Source organism: Oncorhynchus kisutch, unplaced genomic scaffold (assembly GCF_002021735.2).
Source record: "Oncorhynchus kisutch isolate 150728-3 unplaced genomic scaffold, Okis_V2 scaffold1020, whole genome shotgun sequence".
Taxonomy (NCBI): Eukaryota; Metazoa; Chordata; class Actinopteri; order Salmoniformes; family Salmonidae; genus Oncorhynchus; species Oncorhynchus kisutch.
The window spans coordinates 83,511-101,860 of NW_022262965.1; the positions used below are offsets into that span (position 1 = coordinate 83,511).

An 18,350-nucleotide genomic window follows, 5' to 3' on the forward strand; every position below is an offset into this window, starting at 1 on the left:
CATTGACTCTGTACAGGTACCCCCTGTATATCGCCTCCACATTGACTCTGTACCGGTACCCCCTGTATATAGCCTCCACATTGACTCTGTACCGGTACCCCCTGTATATAGCCTCCACATTGACTCTGTACCGGTACCCCCTGTATATAGCCTCCACATTGACTCTGTACCGGTACCCTCTGTATATAGCCTCCACATTGACTCTGTACAGGTACCCCCTGTATATCGCCTCCACATTGACTCTGTACCGGTACCCCCTGTATATAGCCTCCACATTGACTCTGTACCGGTACCCCCTGTATATAGCCTCCACATTGACTCTGTACCGGTACCCCCTGTATATAGCCTCCACATTGACTCTGTACCGGTACCCTCTGTATATAGCCTCCACATTGACTCTGTACAGGTACCCCCTGTATATCGCCTCCACATTGACTCTGTACCGGTACCCCCTGTATATAGCCTCCACATTGACTCTGTACCGGTACCCCCTGTATATAGCCTCCACATTGACTCTGTACCGGTACCCCCCTGTATATAGCCTCCACATTGACTCTGTACCGGTACCCTCTGTATATAGCCTCCACATTGACTCTGTACCGGTACCCCCTGTATATAGCCTCCACATTGACTCTGTACAGGTACCCCCTGTATATAGCCTCCACATTGACTCTGTACCAGTACCCCCTGTATATAGCCTCCACATTGACTCTGTACAGGTACCCCCTGTATATAGCCTCCACATTGACTCTGTACAGGTACCCCCTGTATATAGCCTCCACATTGACTCTGTACAGGTACCCCCTGTATATAGCCTCCACATTGACTCTGTACAGGTACCCCCTGTATATAGCCTCCACATTGACCCTGTACAGGTACCCCCTGTATATAGCCTCCACATTGACTCTGTACAGGTACCCCCTGTATATAGCCTCCACATTGACTCTGTACAGGTACCCCCTGTATATGTTATTGTTATGTAAATGTATTGTTACTTTTTGAATTGATTTTTTTTACTGAAGAATATTTACAATATAAACTAATCTATTTCTTGAACTGCATTGTTGGTTAAGGGCTTGTTAGTGAACATTTCATGGGAAGGTCTACACATGTTGGTTAAGGGCTTGTTAGTGAACATTTCATGGGAAGGTCTACACATGTTGTATTAAGGGCTTGTTAGTAAACATTTCATGGGAAGGTCTACACATGTTGGTTAAGGGCTTGTTAGTGAACATTTCATGGGAAGGTCTACACATGTTGTATTAAGGGCTTGTTAGTAAACATTTCATGGGAAGGGCTTGTTAGTAAACATTTCATGGGAAGGGCTTGTTAGTGAACATTTCATGGGAAGGTCTACACATGTTGTATTAAGGGCTTGTTAGTAAACATTTCATGGGAAGGTCTACAGCTGTTGTATTAAGGGCTTGTTAGTAAACATTTCATGGGAAGGGCTTGTTAGTAAACATTTCATGGGAAGGGCTTGTTAGTAAACATTTCATGGGAAGGGCTTGTTAGTAAACATTTCATGGGAAGGTCTACAGCTGTTGTATTGGCCGCAGGTTTCCAATGTGATGTTCCATGAGGTAGGCAGCCTGTTACTTTAGTTTTGGCAGTTTGCTTTAAACAATCAGTCTATATGGTCATTTTTAGACATACAGGGGAAAGTTGATAATTTAATAATGAGGAAAGCAAGTCATTTCTGCGAGGTGCACTGCGTGGTTGAAGCGATGGGAGAAGAACACGCAATAAAACATGTAAAACGGGTGAAATTCAAAGTTGTGCCATATATTCATTGGCTATGTCATAGCTCATTGGTAAACAATAAATATTGATACATTACTACCTCAAACACTTAAGCTGCAAAAACATCAAGTTAATCAGTGGGTGATGGGGATTTCAGAACCAAAGTGGGGGGAGAAAAACACCGGCTACATTGCCCACCTAATCTGATAGTGGTAATGGGGGGGGGGGGGGTAGTCTCCTTTATGGCTCAGATCAGGTGCCTAAATGGCATACATAATTTACACACAGACGTCAGCTCAGACACACAGAGAAGTCAGCTCAGATAGATCCAGCTCAGACAGATCCAGCTCAGAGAGGGCCAGCTCAGGCAGATCCAGCTCAGACAGATCCAGCTCAGAGAGGGCCAGCTCAGACAGATCCAGCTCAGACAGATCCAGCTCAGAGAGGGCCAGCTCAGAGAGGGCCAGCTCAGACAGATCCAGCTCAGAGAGGGCCAGCTCAGACAGATCCAGCTCAGACAGATCCAGCTCAGAGAGGGCCAGCTCAGACAGATCCAGCTCAGAGAGGGCCAGCTCAGACAGACCCAGCTCAGAGAGGGCCAGCTCAGAGAGGGCCAGCTCAGAGAGGGCCAGCTCAGAGAGGGCCAGCTCAGAGAGGGCCAGCTCAGAGAGGGCCAGCTCAGAGAGGGCCAGCTCAGAGAGGGCCAGCTCATGAGCTCCATCTGCAGCAGATTTGTATTTAGAATGGAAAATTAATGTGTTTATGCCGCAAATGTCAGTGCATCGATTCATTCTCTAATTAAACCCAATCATTTCAAACTAAAACGTATCGTTTCTGTATCTTATTGGAGCCCATGTATCTAGGTATCTATCAAATTATCTTTAAAGGGTAAGATGCATATCCCTAGTATGTGTATGTGTGTGTGTCAATCCTATTTATGTGTGCGTGTGCCCAATAGTGTGTGTACCTATTAATGAGTGTAAATGACTGTGTCTCAGGACTCCCTGGCAGCAGAGATTGAGGGCACCATGAGGAGAGAGCTGAGTGTCGAGGACGAGGTGGCTTTCCAGGACCAGAAGTGAGTATAGAACTCACACACACCGACAACAACAAACACACACACACACCCACACCGACAACAACAAACACACATACACACCCACACACCGACAACAACAACAAACACACACACACACCCACACCGACAACAACAAACACACACACACACCCACACCGACAACAACAAACACACATACACACCCACACACCAACAACAACAACAAACACACATACACACCCACACACCGACAACAACAACAAACACACACACAAAAACAGAAGAGCAAAAGCAATCAAAGCAGAAGCTCCCCTCCTCTCTTCCCCTCCTCTCTTCCCCTCCTCTCTTCCCCTCCTCTCTTCCCCTCCTCTCTTCCCCTCCTCTCTTCCCCTCCTCTCTTCCCCTCCTCTCTTCCCCTCCTCTCTTCCCCTCCTCTCTTTCCCTCCTCTCTTTCCCTCCTCTCTTTCCCTCCTCTCTTTCCCTCCTCTAACTCCCCTCCTCCTCTAACTCCCGTCTCTTCCTCCCTCCCTCCCCGTCCCCAGAGTTTCCCAGAAGAAGGTGTTTCAGACTGTACGCGTGGTCAACGAGTCGGTAGAGCGAGCTGCGGCGATGGCCACGCCCCCTATCCCCGGCTCGGGAGGCAGCAGCCTGGTGATGACGGCCCAGCCCTTCCTGTCCGCACAGGGGATCGACCAATCCCACGGCCGCGCCAAGTGAGTTACCCAGGTTGACCCTGATTGTTAGACCAGTCTAAAGCACCCGTATTGACTGTAGTGGATTCATTGAGTCAGTGGCAACAATATGTGAGAGAATTTAAAGCATATTATTTGATATGATTTAATTCAAACTTGAATCAGTGAATTTAGTGCCTACAGAGGAGTATATTTGGGTAAGCATGTGTTTGTGTTGCGTGTCTGTATTTGTAGTAGGGAGGAGGTCCCGCTCGGCAAGCCTGGCGCACCAGGAGGAAATGACCTCGTGTCGGCGCTGCACCGCCTCTCCCTGCGGCGGCAGAATTTCCTGTGCGAGCGGCAGTTCTTCCAGGCGGAACGCGACAAGAAGCTGGAGGCCCTGGCTGGGGGGGCGGAATCGGATGTGGAGGGGAGTGGCTACAGCTCACCAATGAGCAGCTTCATGTCATCCTTCACCAACCTATCAGAGTTCTCGGTCTCGTCCAGCTGTTTTAAGACCTTCCTGCCTGAGAAGCTGCAGATCGTCAAGCCCATGGAGGGTAAGGATACGTTCATGCTTTAAGTGTAGTCATGATAATGGGCACGTTCCAGGCAGTGCGATAAGCAACCCCTCTGCACAAATCTACCAGTGATTGAATGCCACATCATCTTTTGCAGTCAGGCATCAGATTTCAGTATGTTAGGCTGCGTTTAGACAGGCAGCCCAAATCGGATATTTTTGTCACGATGATGATTGGTGAGGTGATTGGTCAATAGACCAATATCTGATGTGAAAAGATCTGATGTGATTGGACAAAAGACCAATTAGTGAGAAAAAGATCAGAATTGGGCTGCCTGTCTAAACACACCCTTAGAGATGTGGTTACTGAATGTAGGTGGCCTGGAATGCAGCCAAAAGCTATATCATCTATCCAGGAGTTATTCCTGACCCAATATCTATGATGTCTATATTATCATATCTGTATACTGGTACTGTTGAAATTAGGATATTAATTAGGAGTTTTAGTTTAGTTGTGATGTAACACATTGATCCCTGACCTCTAACCTTTGCCCTCTCTAGGCTCCCTGAGACCAGAGTTTGAACCCACTTGGTCACATTATGATATCTGTCAACTGTAACACTCCTAATTTTCATCTGTGAGTAACGCATTTGACGCCTGACCCCTAACCTTTAACCTCTGACCCCTCTAGGCTCTCTGACTCTGCACCACTGGCAGCAGCTGGCCATGCCCCACCTGGGCACCATCCTGGACCCCCACCCGGGCGTGGTCACCAAGGGCTTTCGGCCCCTCCCCCATGATGCTCTCGCCGACACCGTCTACCGCCTCACTGACCTGGAGGAAGATGAAGAGGGAGGCGACGAAGAACAGAAATATGACATGAGAGGTACTTTTATTCACTATAGTTTTGGCAAGTCGGTTAGGACATCTACTTTGTGCATGACACAAGTAATTTTTCCAACACTTGATTACAGACAGATTATTTCACTTATAATTCACTGTATCACAATTCCAGTGGGTCAGAAGTTTACATACACTAAGTTGAATGTGCCTTTAAACAGCTTGGAAAAATCCCCAAAATTATGTCATGGCTTTAGAAGCTTCTGATAGGCTAATTGACATCATTTGAGTCAATTGGAAGTGTACCTGTGGATGTATTTCAAGGCCTACCTTCAAACTCAGTGCCTCTTTGCTTGACATCATGGGAAAATCTAAATAATTCAGCCTAGACCTCAGAAAAATAATTGTAGACCTCCACAAGTCTGGTTCATCCTTGGGAACAATTTCCAAACGCCTGAAGGTACAAACAATAGTATGCAAGTATAAACACCATGGGACCACGCAGCCGTCATAGCGCTCAGGAAGGAGATGCGTTCTGTCTCCTAGAAATGAACGTACTTTGTGTGCGAAAAGTTCAAATCATTCCCAGAACAACAGCAAAGGACCTTGTGAAGATGCTGGAGGAAACAGGTACAAAAGTATCTATATTCACAGTAAAATGAGTCCTATATCGACATAACCTGAAAGAACACTCAGCAAGGAAGAAGCCACTGTTCCAAAACCGCCATAAAGCCAGACTACGGTTTGCAACTGCACATGGGGACAAAGATCGTACTTTTTGGAGAAATGTCCTCTGCTCTGATTAAAGAAAAATATCTGTTTGGCCATAATGACCATTGTTATGTTTGGAGGAAAAATGGGGAGGCTTGCAAGCCGAAGAACACCATCCCAAACGTGAAGCACAGGGGTGGCAGCATCATGTTGTGGGGGTGTTTCGCTGCAGGAGGGACTGGTGCACTTCACAAAATAGATGGCATCATGAGGAATTGAAAATTATGTGGATATATTGAAGCAACATCTCAAGACATCAGTCAGGAAGTTTATACTTGGTCGCAAATGGGTCATCCAAATGGACAATGACCCCAAGCATACTTCCAAAGGTGTGGCAAAATGGCTTAAGGACAATAAAGTCAAGGTATTGGAGTGGCCATCACAAAACCTTGACCTCAATCCCATAGAAAATCTGTGGTCAGAACTGAAAAAGCGTGTGCAAGTAAGGAGGCCTACAAACCTGACTCAGTTACACCAGCTTTGTCAGGAGCAATGGGCCAAAATTCACCCAACTTATTGTGGGAAGCTTGTGGAAGGCAACCCGAAACGTTTGACCCAAGTTAAACAATTTAAATGCTACCAAATACTAATTGACTGTATGTAAACTTCTGACCTACTGGGAATGTGATGACAGAAATAAAAGCTGAAATAAATAATTCTCTCTACTATTATTCTGACATTTCACATTCTTAAAATAAAGTGGTGATCCTAACTGACCAAAGACAGGGAATTTTTACTAGGATTAAATGTTAGGAATTGTGAAACTGATTTTAAATGTATTTGGTTAAGGTGTACAGTCGTGGCCAAAAGTTTTGAGAATGACACAAATATGAATTTTCACTAAGTCTGCTGCCTCAGTTTGTATGATGGCAATTTGCATATACTCCAGAATGTTATGAAGAGTGATCAGATGAATTGCAATTAATTGCAAAGTCCCTCTTCGAAATGAACTGAATCCCCCCAAAACAATTCCACTGCATTTCAGCCCTGCCACAAAAGGACCAGCTGACATCATGTCAGTCATTCTCTCGTAAACACAGGTGTGAGTGTTGATGAGGACAAGGCTGGAGATAATAGAATAATAGACTGGAAGCTTCAAAAGGAGGGTGGTGCTTGGAATCATTGTACTTCCTCTGTCAACCATGGTTACCTGCAAGGAAACAAGTGCTGACATCATTGCTTTGCACAAAAATGGCTTCACAGGCAAGAATATTGCTGCCAGTAAGATTGCACCTAAGTCAACCATTTATCGGATCATCAAGAACTTCAAGGAGAGCGGTTCAATTGTTGTGAAGAAGGCTTCAGGGAGCCCAAGAAAGTCCAGCAAGCGCCAGGACCGTCTCCTAAAGTTGATTCAGCTGCGGGATCGGGGCACCACCAGTACAGAGCTTGCTCAAGAATGGCAGCAGGCAGGTGTGAGTGCATCTGCACGCACAGTGAGTTGAAGACTTTTGGAGGATGGCCTGGTGTCAAGAAGGGCAGCAAAGAAGCCACTTCTCTCCAGGAAAAACATCAGGGACAGACTGATATTCTGCAAAAGGTACAGGGATTGGACTGCTGAGGACTGGGGTAATGTAATTTTCTCTGAATCCCCTTTCCGATTGTTTGGGGCATCCGGGGAAAAAAGCTTGTCAGGAGAAGACAAGGTGAGCGCTACCATCAGTCCTGTGTCATGCCAACAGTAAAGGATCCTGAGACCATTCATGTGTGGGGTTGCTAGTGGGCTCTCACTCACAATTTTGCCTAAGAACACAGCCATGAATAAAGAATGGTACCAACACACCCTCCGAGAGCAACTTCTCCCAACCATCTAGGAACAGTTTGGTGACGAACAATGCCTTTTCCAGCATGATGGAGCACCTTGCCATAAGGCAAAAGTGATAACTAAGTGGCTCGGGGAACAAAACATTGATATTTTGGGTCCATGGCCAGGAAACTCCACAGACCTTAATCCCATTGAGAACTTGTGGTCAATCCTCAAGAGGTGGGTGGACAAACAAAAAACCACAAATTCTGACAAACTCCAAGCATTGATTATGCAAGAATGGGCTGCCATCAGTCAGGATGCGGCCCAGAAGTTAATTGACATCATGCCAGGGTGGATTGCAGAGGTCTTGAAAAAGAAGGTTAACACTGCAAATATTGACTCTTTGCATCAACTTCATGTAAAATCAAAAGTAACAGTCAGTATCTGGTTTGGCCACCAGCTGCATTAAGTACTACAGTGAATCTCCTCCTCGTGGACTGCACTAATTTTGCCAGTTCTTGCTGTGAGATGTTACCCGACTCTTAACCTCCAATCCAACAGGTCCCAGATGTGCTCAATGAGATCCGGGCTCTTTGCTGGCCATGGCAGAACACTGACATTCCTGTCTTGCAGGAAATCACGCACAGAACGAGCAGTATGGCTGGTGGCATTGTCATGCTGGAGGGTCATGTCAGGATGAGCCTGCAGGAAGGATACCACATGAGGGAGGAGGATGTCTTCCCTGTGATGCACAGTGTTGAGATTGCCTGCAATGACAAAAAGCTCAGACCGATGATGCTGTGACACACCGCCCCAGACCATGATGGACCCTCCACCTCCAAACCGCTCCCGCTCCAGAGTACAGACCTCGGTGTAACGCTCATTCCTTCAACGATAAACGTGAATCCGTCCATCACCCCTGGTGAGACAAAACGGCGACTCGTCAGTGAAGAGCACTTTTTGCCAGTCCTGTCTGATCCAGCGACGGTGGGTTTGTGCCCATAGGCGACAGTGATGTCTGGTGAGGACCTGCCTTACAACAGGCCTACAAGCCCTCAGTCCAGCCTCTCTCAGCCTATTGCGAACAGTCTGAGCACTGATGGAGGGATTGTGCGTTCCTGCTGCAACTCGGGCAGTTGTTGTTGTTACCATCCTGTACCTGTCCCGCAGGTGTGATGTTCGGATGTACCGATCCTTTTGCAGTTGTTGTTACACATGGTCTGCCACTGCGAGGACGATCAGCTGTCCGTCCTGTCTCACAGTACGGACATTGCAATTTATTGCCCTGGCCACATCTGCAGTCCTCATGCCTCCTTTCAGCATGCCTAAGGCACGTTCACGCAGATGAGCAGGGACCCTGGGCATCTTTCTTTTGGTGAGTCTGTAGAAAGGCCTCTTTAGTGTCCCAAGTTTTCATAACTGTGACCTTAATTGCCTACCGTCTGAAAGCTGTTAGTGTCTTAGCGACCATTCCACAGGTGCATGTTCATTAATTGTTTATGGTTCATTGAACATGGGAAGCATGGGAAATGGTGTTTAAACCCTTTACAATTTTAATTTTTACTAGTTATTTTTGAAAGGCAGGGTCCTGAAAAAGGGACATTGTTTTTTTGCTGAGTATGTATATATACAGTGGGGAGAACAAGTATTTGATACACTGCCGATTTTGCAGGTTTTCCTACTTACAAAGCATGTAGAGGTCTGTCATTTTTATCATAGGTACACTTCAACTGTGTGAGACGCAATCTAAAACAAAAATCCTTGTTCTCCCCACTGTATGTATGTATATACACTGCTCAAAAAATAAAGGGAACACTAAAATAACACATCCTAGATCTGAATGAAAGAAATATTCTTATTAAATACTTTTTTCTTTACATAGTTGAATGTGCTGACAACAAAATCACACAAAAATTATCAATCGAAATCAAATTTATCAACCCACGGAGGTCTGGATTTGGAGTCACACTCAAAATTAAAGTGGAAAACCACACTACAGGCTGATCCAACTTTGATGTAATGTCCTTAAAACAAGTCAAAATGAGGCCCAGTAGTGTGTGTGGCCTCCACGTGCCTGTATGACCTCCCTACAACTCCTGGACAGTTTGTGGTGCAACGTGGTGGATGGAGCGAGACATGATGTCCCAGATGTGCTCAATTGGATTCAGTTCTGGGGAACGGGCAGGCCAGTCGATAGCATCAATGCCTTCCTCTTGCAGGAATTGCTGACACACTCCAGCCACATGAGGTCTAGCATTGTCTTGCATTAGGAGGAACCCAGGGCCAACCGCACCAGCATATGGTCTCACAAGGGGTCTGAGGATCTCATCTCGGTATCTAATGGCAGTCAGGCTACCTCTGGCGAGCACATGGAGGGCTGTGCGGCCCCCCAAAGAAATGCCACCCCACACCATGACTGACCCACCGCAAAACCGGTCATGCTGGAGGATGTTGCAGGCAGCAGAACGTTCTCCACGGCGTCTCCAGACTCTGTCACGTCTGTCACATGTGCTCAGTGTGAACCTGCTTTCAACTGTGAAGAGCACAGGGCGCCAGTGGCGAATTTGCCAATCTTGGTGTTCTCTGGCAAATGCCAAACATCCTGCACGGTGTTGGGCTGTAAGCACAAACCCCACCTGTGGACGTCGGGCCCTCATACCACCCTCATGGAGTCTGTTTCTGACCGTTTGAGCTCACACATGCACATTTGTGGCCTTCTGGAGGTCTTTTTGCAGGGCTCTGGCAGTGTTCCTCCTGCTCCTCCTTGCACAAAGGCGGAGGTAGCGGTCCTGCTGCTGGGTTGTTGCCCTCCTACGGCCTCCTCCACATCTCCTGATGTACTGGCCTGTCTCCTGGTAGCTCCTCCATGCTCTAGACACTACGCTGACAGACACAGCAAACCTTCTTGCCACAGCTCGCATTGATGTGCCATCCTGGATGAGCTGCACTACCTGAGCCACTTGTGTGGGTTGTAGACTCCGTCTCATGCTACCACTAGAGTAAAAGCACCGCCAGCATTCAAAAGTGACCAAAACATCAGCCAGGAAGCATGGGAACTGAGAAGTGGTCTGTGGTCACCACCTGCAGAACCACTCCTTTATTGGGGGTGTCTTGCTAATTGCCTATAATTTCCACCTGTTGTCTATTCCATTTGCACAACAGCATGTGAAATGTATTGTCAATCAGTGTTGCTTCCTAAGTGGACAGTTTGATTTCACAGAAGTGTGATTGACTTGGAGTTACATTGTGTTGTTTAAGTGTTCCCTTTATTTTTTTGAGCAGTGTATATATACAAATATATATATAGATAGATCTCTCCTATTGTAAAATGACTGACTGGGTATTGAAAAGGTGCTACATAAGTACTATGTCTTATTAATATTATTATGAAAATAGTTTTTTGTAAACGATTGATTTAAAATAATTTAGCAGTCTCACTAACAAAGGTTTGGGACTTTTCAGGAAACCGAGGGAAGGAAGGGACAGACGCCTGGGAGAAGAAGGGAGAGGAGGAAGAGGAGGAGGAAGAAGGGATCTCCTTCAAGGTGCAGTACTCATCAACACCGGAGGAGAACAGGGAAAGGATTAGGGAGCGTTTGCCGTTGAACGGGCCACCGGTGTCTCCCGTTTCTCCCGTTTTCGTACCAGTACCAGGCTCTCCACAGCTCCCTCTAATCCCGATCACCTGTGACCTCCCTATGACCTCTAATGCCCCCTGTGACATCATCAGTGTCCCGGCCCTCTTGGCTCTGCCCGTGAGTGTAACGTCCATGGCTCCTGTCCAATCCCAGAGCCTGACTGTCACCAGTCTTACTACTACAACATCCTCGTCAGGTAAGATTAAAAAAACATTTAACATTCAAAGTTTAACGTTATAGCTGGAATCCTTAATGGTGAAACAGCCGTGTCCGTTTGCGATATTAAAACACCAAATAAGTTATTTTAATCAACGGAGACTGTTTTTCCCCTCTGACATAATCGTCCTCGCCGTTGAGGAGCACAATTAGTTTCACCATGCTGCCCGACGCTCCTCAGCCCAGCAACAATAACCATACAACGTGGTGGAGCGGCCAGTGGTTTCCCCTTACTACGGATTACATCATTTAAACAATCATTTGTGTACAAGTGTGTCAATATTTCTTTCCCAAGATAAGAAACTGAAAAGGGTCGTTATTGGAAGCCGTTGGTCTGTGGTGGAAGTTTGAATGGTGTGTTTTGTCTCTTCAGTTTATAACCCGGGGAAATGTCAGAGTTCAACGTCTTCCACCTACACCTTTACAACCTGCCGCATCCTGCACCCCTCTGACATCACCCAGGTCACCTCCAGGTACACACACACACACACACACACACACACACACACACAACTATGAAGGTGATTGGTGTTGTGTGTTTGTGCTGTAGTGTTTATGACATGGCTGTGTGGGGTAACATTGTCTTGTCTCTCTCTCTCAGTTCCCACTGTCAGTCTTCTGTCTCAGAGTACACTCCCAGCTCCATGAGGACAGGCCCCAGCACCCCGGTGACCCCCTGCAGGCTGAGTTTGGGGGTGGACTCCTTCCCCCCTCGCCGTCCCCCCGCCCCCTGTGGCCTGGCCAAGCTGGTCCTGGAGAGGGGCATCTCTGCTTCCCTCTCCACCGCCGATGCCCCCCCTCCCTCTCACCTTAAAGCCCCACTCCCCCAGCGTCTCCTCCCCAGAACGCCCCCCAACTCCCCGTCCCACTCGCCAACCTCCTCGCCTGTGCCCTTTGAGTCCCGCGCCTCGGCGCCAGCCACCTGTGACAACTTCCTGGCATCGCGTCCGGCCGAGCTCTTCCTCCAGGACGTGTATGGGCTGAAGTTTGGCCGCACCCATCGCCCCAACCTCCCCAGCCCCGACCCCGCCTCACATAGCTTCAGCCACGGCCCCAGAATCAAATCCAAAGCCAAACCCGACCCCATCAATGTAAACTTAGTCGAGAGGCTACGCCGGCTGGGATTGGTCAAGGTTCCCCAGGGGGTGGAGCCGTTGTCAGAGTGCCTGGTGCGTCAGGACTCGGCCACCTTCCTAGCCACAGGCGTAGGCAGTCTATTGGACGGCCTGCGGCGGAACCAGAGCCTCCCCGCTATGATTGGAGCGACGCGGGGAAGCCCCTCCCACCATCTGGGCCAGGCCCCACCTCAACCACCCACCTCCCTAGCCATCGCCCCGCCACTCTGGGGCAACCTGAAGGGGCAGCGCTCTGTCCGCTCTAGGCCCGCCTCCACCTCCCATGCCCCACCCCCTTCACTCAAACCATGAAGAAGTTATGACACTACAGGGAGGCAGGGTTTGGAGGGGAGCCAGCACCGAACAGAAGCATTTGGGCCCACATCCTCTCTCCTCTTTCCTCCCTCCACCCCTCCCTGCCTTGCTCCTTCTCCACATCTCTTTTAGACTGATATTCGGCGAAGAAAAGGGCAACAAGTGGGGGGAAAAGTCCCTCTCCTATTTTATACATTATTTTTAAAAGCACAATATTGTTAAAAATGAAAATGTGCATTAATGCCACGGTGTATATGCCATTTTAAAAGCCTTAGATTGCCTGCAAGGGGCTTTATTAGCTGTTCCTAGCCTTGCCTGCCTTCCCCCTCCAGCCCTCTAGGAGCGCTGTAGGTAGACGTTCTCCCTGCTTTCTTCTGCTCTGCCCCTGCTACAGTAGTTATTCATCTGCGAGGCTCTGGATGCTCAAATAGATGGGAAGATGACCGAGGGGATAAGTAAGTTGATGAGGGCTTGAGAATGTTTAGAGGGACGGGAAAGAAGAGGTAAAAAGAGGAAGTGGCAGAATGTGACTTTGGTGTCAAGGAGAGGAAGAACAAACAAGAGAAAGAGATGAGAGAGAGGGAGACGAGGAGGACATGAGGGGGGATGAGATAAGAGCAGTGTAAAGAAAAAGAGATGAGGGGGGATGAGAGAAGAGCACTGTAAAGAGAGGGCTTGAGCCTCCAGAGCCTCAATGTCTAGGGGCTTGTTGTTCTGTAGTTCGAATAGCTTTCTAAAGTTCATTTTTAAAAGCAGTAGAGTAGTTTTTCATGTGTATATACGCTAGCTAGACTCGCTACGCCCCTTAGCTTCTCTTAGGAACTAGGCTGGTGCCCATGCACCTTACTACTGCCAGCCCGTTGCTAGGGAACTACAATCTAGCCTTCCCAGTGTTACTACTAATACAATGATCCTTTTGCTTTGCTGTTGTCAGGGGCAACTCTCTCTGTGCATTGTAATAGGCTACAACCAGTCTCTGAAATGCATGGTATGTCCTGAAAACGACACACTTCTTTGCCTACAGGTCCCAGCATGCACCTGGCCCTCTGGGGGTGGGTAGGACCCAGCCGTGCAGCGTGATTCGCTGTAATGGTCTGACTGACAGGTCCGAGTCTGCTCCTCCTCAGGTCTCCCATAAGGAAGAGGTTGTAAAGCTTTAAAGGAGAAGCCTGTTTGTACTGTTGGGGTGTTTCTGGTTTAAAGCCATGTGTATATTTTATTAGACACTTAGTGGGATTGGTAGGTTTTGTTTTGGATGCCGTTAGCCTGGTCCCAGATCTGTTTGTGCGGTCTTGCCATACCCCTATTGTCATTGTCATGTTACAGCACAAACTGATCTGGAACCAGGCTAGGATGCAGCTGGGATGGACTTTTCCTCAGCTTGTGGAGATCTGAGAGGATTTGATTGGTATAACCAATATGGTGACACTTCCACCTAGCCTATCAGAGGGCACGGTAGATGTATTACCAAATTGCTTACACCTGTCAAATCCTGACAGACTCCCCACAAGTGCATAGGGCTTAGAGGTCGATTTGGGATGGAAGGTTGCAAGGTTATTGACTGGAAACGGAGAACATGGTAGTTGCTGGAGAGGCTTTTTAACAGCACAGGTCCAAATAGCCCCGCTGAGGAACAGGCCCTTATCTCAGGCCCACGGCGTGCTCAGGTCTGCGTTCTTTAGGGCACACCATTGTGGAATGTTCCAGTAGAAATATATGCAGAACAACTATGCCTCTGACATAAGGAATCACGTCAGCTCTATTCAAGACAGTTCTAACGTTCCACAACGTTTACCTCCTCAACATGCTCCTGGTACAAGAGGTTTGGTCCCAAACGGGGAACCATCAGCATCCTAGGTAGTAGTGGTTGTACTATGTTTTGATCCAGGTTAGCTCTGAGTCTCATCTCATGTATGGTTCACTATTACTGTGGTTATGGTCTTTAAAGGTACTCTATTCACTCAGCGGCCAGTAGAGGGCAACATGGTGTTGTGTGATATTGAACAGCTATGAGACTAACGGTCTCTAGTACCTTCCACTGTAATGCTGTTTATTTTAAATCTGAAAGGACTTGATGGGTGTAGCGGCAGAGCTAAGCATTCTGGGGAAATTCCAGCCAACCTATCAGAGGTCAAGGTCAACAAATCCCATATTGTTATTCCATTCAGGTCTACTGGAGTGTGTAGTGGGGAGGGGCTAGACTAGAGCCTGGGTACCAGTCTGTGTTCACATGACACAGAGTACATGACCTGGAATGCTAGCAAGACAGGTTCTGTATTTCAAGCTAGCTAGTGTGTGACCCTTTGACCCGGTGCCCTTTGACCCCTGGTGTGACTCTCAGACGTCCCTGCTACGCCTCTTTCCTTACCGTCCGTCTGACCTGTCCCACTCATGTACTGCACTTTTTAACCTGATTTACAGAGATCACTAGTTAGGAAATATTATTAGTGACAAATATTGATATTTAGACTAGGTTATAGCATCAAATACTGTTTCATTATCAAAGGTAATAAGTTATTTAGGATTTCATGTAGACATTTATTTGAGATGTTTTGTTGTGCCTCCATTGTGTGATGAACCATTGAAAAGGGAATCCAAGCTGTCATGTTTTTAAAACTGTATATCAGTGCAAACCAAAACTCATTTTTAAATAAAGTGAAATGCTTTGTGTTGGCTTGTGTGTGTTGTAATACCTATGTAACCATGAGGAAAGAGCATCAGTTTTATACTAGGGTTTCTGCTCTGGGGGAGGTATAGGAGGAGAGGCTGTTCGTTCTATTGAATCTAGTTCTATGATTCACACCGTTGGCTCTATTGAATGTAGCTGATGGGTGATGGTGCAGGTTGTTATGGGCTCTGTGTAGTTGGAAGTGTTCATATTTTGGCTTTCGACCTGGCGCCTCTCCTCCATGCTTCAGAAAATACCCAAGATGACCTTTTTGGTGCTTTTGTTTTAATAAAGGAAATGAGAAATGATTTGGTTGTCTTATATTTATTGTCTTATAACGTGTGTGTGTGTGTGTGTGTGTGTGTGTGTGTGTGTGACACCATTTGTCAGTTCAGTCTTCTATTAGTGCTTGTATGTCATTTGTTTGTCAGAAGTGCAACACTTGGGCTGTTTTGTAAATGTTTAGGAAACAAACTAATTCTCGTTAAATTATGTCATATAAAGCGGTGATAGCAGATGGGGATCAGAGGTCGTAGGTCACATCACATGGGGCAGGTCTATACAGAGGTCATAGGTCACGTCACATGGGGCAGATCTATACAGAGGTCATAGGTCTCCTCACATTGGGCAGATCTATTTATTTATTTTTATTTTACCTTTATTTAACTAGGCAAGTCAGTTAAGAACAAATTCTTATTTTCAATGACGGCCTAGGAACAGTGGGTTAACTGCCTGTTCAGGGGCAGAACAACAGATTTGTACCTTGTCAGCTCGGGGATTTGAACTTGCAACCTTCCGGTTACTAGTCCAACTAGGCTACCCTGCCACCCCATTCAGGGGACCTATACAGAGGTCGTAGGTCTCATCACATGGGGCAGATCTATACAGAGGTCGTAGGTCTCATCACATGGGGCAGATCTATACAGAGGTCGTAGGTCTCCTCACATGGGGCAGATCTATACAGAGGTCGTAGGTCTCATCACATGGGGCAGATCTATACAGAGGTCGTAGGTCTCCTCACATGGGGCAGATCTATACAGAGGTCGTAGGTCTCCTCACATGGGGCAGATCTATACAGAGGTCGTAGGTCTCATCACATGGGGCAGATCTATACAGAGGTCGTAGGTCTCATCACATGGGGCAGATCTTGATGCTGTCGGATGTCTGGCTGAACTGACCCAGAGCGAAGTCCAGTCCAACACCAACCCCACTTCCCACCCCGAAGGCCGCATACAGTGGCTGTGTAAAGTTGGCACGGAACGTGTGCAGGTGCGCCATGCTCTCCGCCACGCTATAGAACGCCAGGGTGCCCGCGTTGAGGTCCAGGAACAACCCCAGACGCGGCGAGTACGTCACCGGGATGTCCCTCTTCTCATTGTCATGCATTGCCGTGCAACACGTATCCGACAGCTCCAGGCTCCATGATTGGGCGTTGTAGCCAAGCCCCGCCCTGGCGTCCGCCCCCTTCCTGCTCAGGGCTCCATAAGCCACGCCCATTGATGACCCCTTCCCCCTCCAATCCACTCCCAGTAACATCGCTGGGCGGAAAGGGGGGCCTGGGCACAGCACCTGGGTCCAGCCGTCGAAGCGTTGGGGCAGTCTGGGTAGGGCTGCCCTGCCCCCTGTAGGGTGGCCTTGGTGTTGCTCTCTCCGACAGGGTCAGACGCCGGTGGCTTCCTCGTGTCTAGGGTCAGGGTACAGGCATCTGGGGTAGGGAAGAGTGGAGGGATGGATGGATGAATAGTTAAGTTGTTGGGGATAAGGACTTTGCAGATTTGGTTGTCAGCTGTTGTGAGTACTCCTTCCCCTTGGCCCTAACCTTCTGAAGTTTTCAGATCTGAAAGTTGTAATCAATATGGTGGATGCTACAATGCTCATACCTTTCCCTTCATATCTGCGAACATGGAAGGGTGAGGGCCAAGGCCACACGGTAGGGAGCTACTGGAACAGGCTGTGTCTGTGTAGATGTTTAGCTGTTCTATACTCACACTGCAGGAACTCCTCTCTGCTCCTGGGCTCTGGGGCCTGGATGCTGGAGATGTCTATCTCCCTCACTACAGGAGACGAAGACCGGCAGTATGAGGGGAGAGGATCACAACCAGTGGTGGAAAAAGTACCCAACTTCAAGTAAAAGTTACCCAGTAAAATACTACTTCAGTAAAAGTCTAAAAATATTTGGTTCTATCAAAAGTAAAAGTGTAAATAATTTCAAATTCCTTATATTAAGCAAAGTAGACTGCAACCAGTTTCTACTTTTTAAAATGTACATATAGCAGGGGCACATTCCAACACTGAGACATCATTTACATAAGACACATTTGTGTTTAGTGAGTCCGTCAGATCAGAGGCAGTAGGGATGACCACGTGTTCTCTTTATAAGTGTGTGAATTGGGCCATTTTCCTGTCCTGCTAAGCATTCAAAATGTAATGAGTACTTTTGGATGACAGTTAAAATATATAGAGTAAAAAGTACAATATTTATTTTAGGAAAGTAGTAAAGTAAAAGTTGGTCAAAAATATAAATAGTAAAGTACAGAATGCTCCAAGAAACTACTTAAGTAGTACTTGAAAGTATTTTTACTGAAGTACTTTACACCACTGATCACAACAAGGGTAACCGTAAAATATAGGGCACTATGCTTTCCTCAGATGTAGAGAGGAAGAACAGGAATGAATGATGACTCACATGCAGGGAAAGCTGGCATCTGATTCATGATGGGGTCAGGGGTCGGCGGATCCAGGAAAAGGCTGGTATTCACTTCCGGTTGGGATTCAGTCAGTGCACCCATCCCCCCTGTCAAAGCAGTATGTTTATAGCCATGATTTTCAAACAATGTGCTGTGGCAACCAGCAAGGTACATTCTGAGGTACATTATACAGTGTCTACACTGGAGAAAGGCTAGGAAGACCAGGGTTTATGACCTCTGATGGGGTTAAAGCGTTGAGGGTCGGGACCATAGAGATATATAGGACTCATCTTTGTATCTGTGCCATTATAGAGTCTGTGGCAGCAGGGGCAGCGCCACTGAGGCAAGTTCCATTTTCCCG

General features: G+C 47.4%; 1 protein-coding gene and 1 long non-coding RNA gene across 5 annotated transcripts in view; one reads left to right on the forward strand and one right to left on the reverse strand.

The window, feature by feature from the left end:
• Positions 1 to 15,610, forward strand: part of LOC109876968 (trafficking kinesin-binding protein 2) — a 75,327-nt gene extending 59,717 nt beyond the window's left edge. For all 4 annotated transcript variants that reach the window (XM_031817416.1, XM_031817415.1, XM_031817417.1 and 1 more), the window contains 7 exons: positions 2,742 to 2,821; positions 3,343 to 3,513; positions 3,727 to 4,031; positions 4,684 to 4,878; positions 10,813 to 11,184; positions 11,578 to 11,677; positions 11,806 to 15,610. In XM_031817416.1, the coding sequence (XP_031673276.1) occupies positions 2,742 to 2,821; positions 3,343 to 3,513; positions 3,727 to 4,031; positions 4,684 to 4,878; positions 10,813 to 11,184; positions 11,578 to 11,677; positions 11,806 to 12,631 (2,049 nt within the window). In that variant the 3' untranslated portion in view covers positions 12,632 to 15,610. The remainder of the gene's footprint in view (positions 1 to 2,741; positions 2,822 to 3,342; positions 3,514 to 3,726; positions 4,032 to 4,683; positions 4,879 to 10,812; positions 11,185 to 11,577; positions 11,678 to 11,805) is intronic.
• Positions 15,611 to 16,975: 1,365 nt separating this feature from the next.
• Positions 16,976 to 18,098, reverse strand: LOC116364193 (uncharacterized). The gene is made up of 3 exons (XR_004207933.1): positions 17,989 to 18,098; positions 17,291 to 17,356; positions 16,976 to 17,007 (listed from the first exon to the last, which is right to left on the reverse strand). It is a non-coding gene; the product is annotated as an uncharacterized LOC116364193 (long non-coding RNA).
• Positions 18,099 to 18,350: the final 252 nt, after the last annotated feature.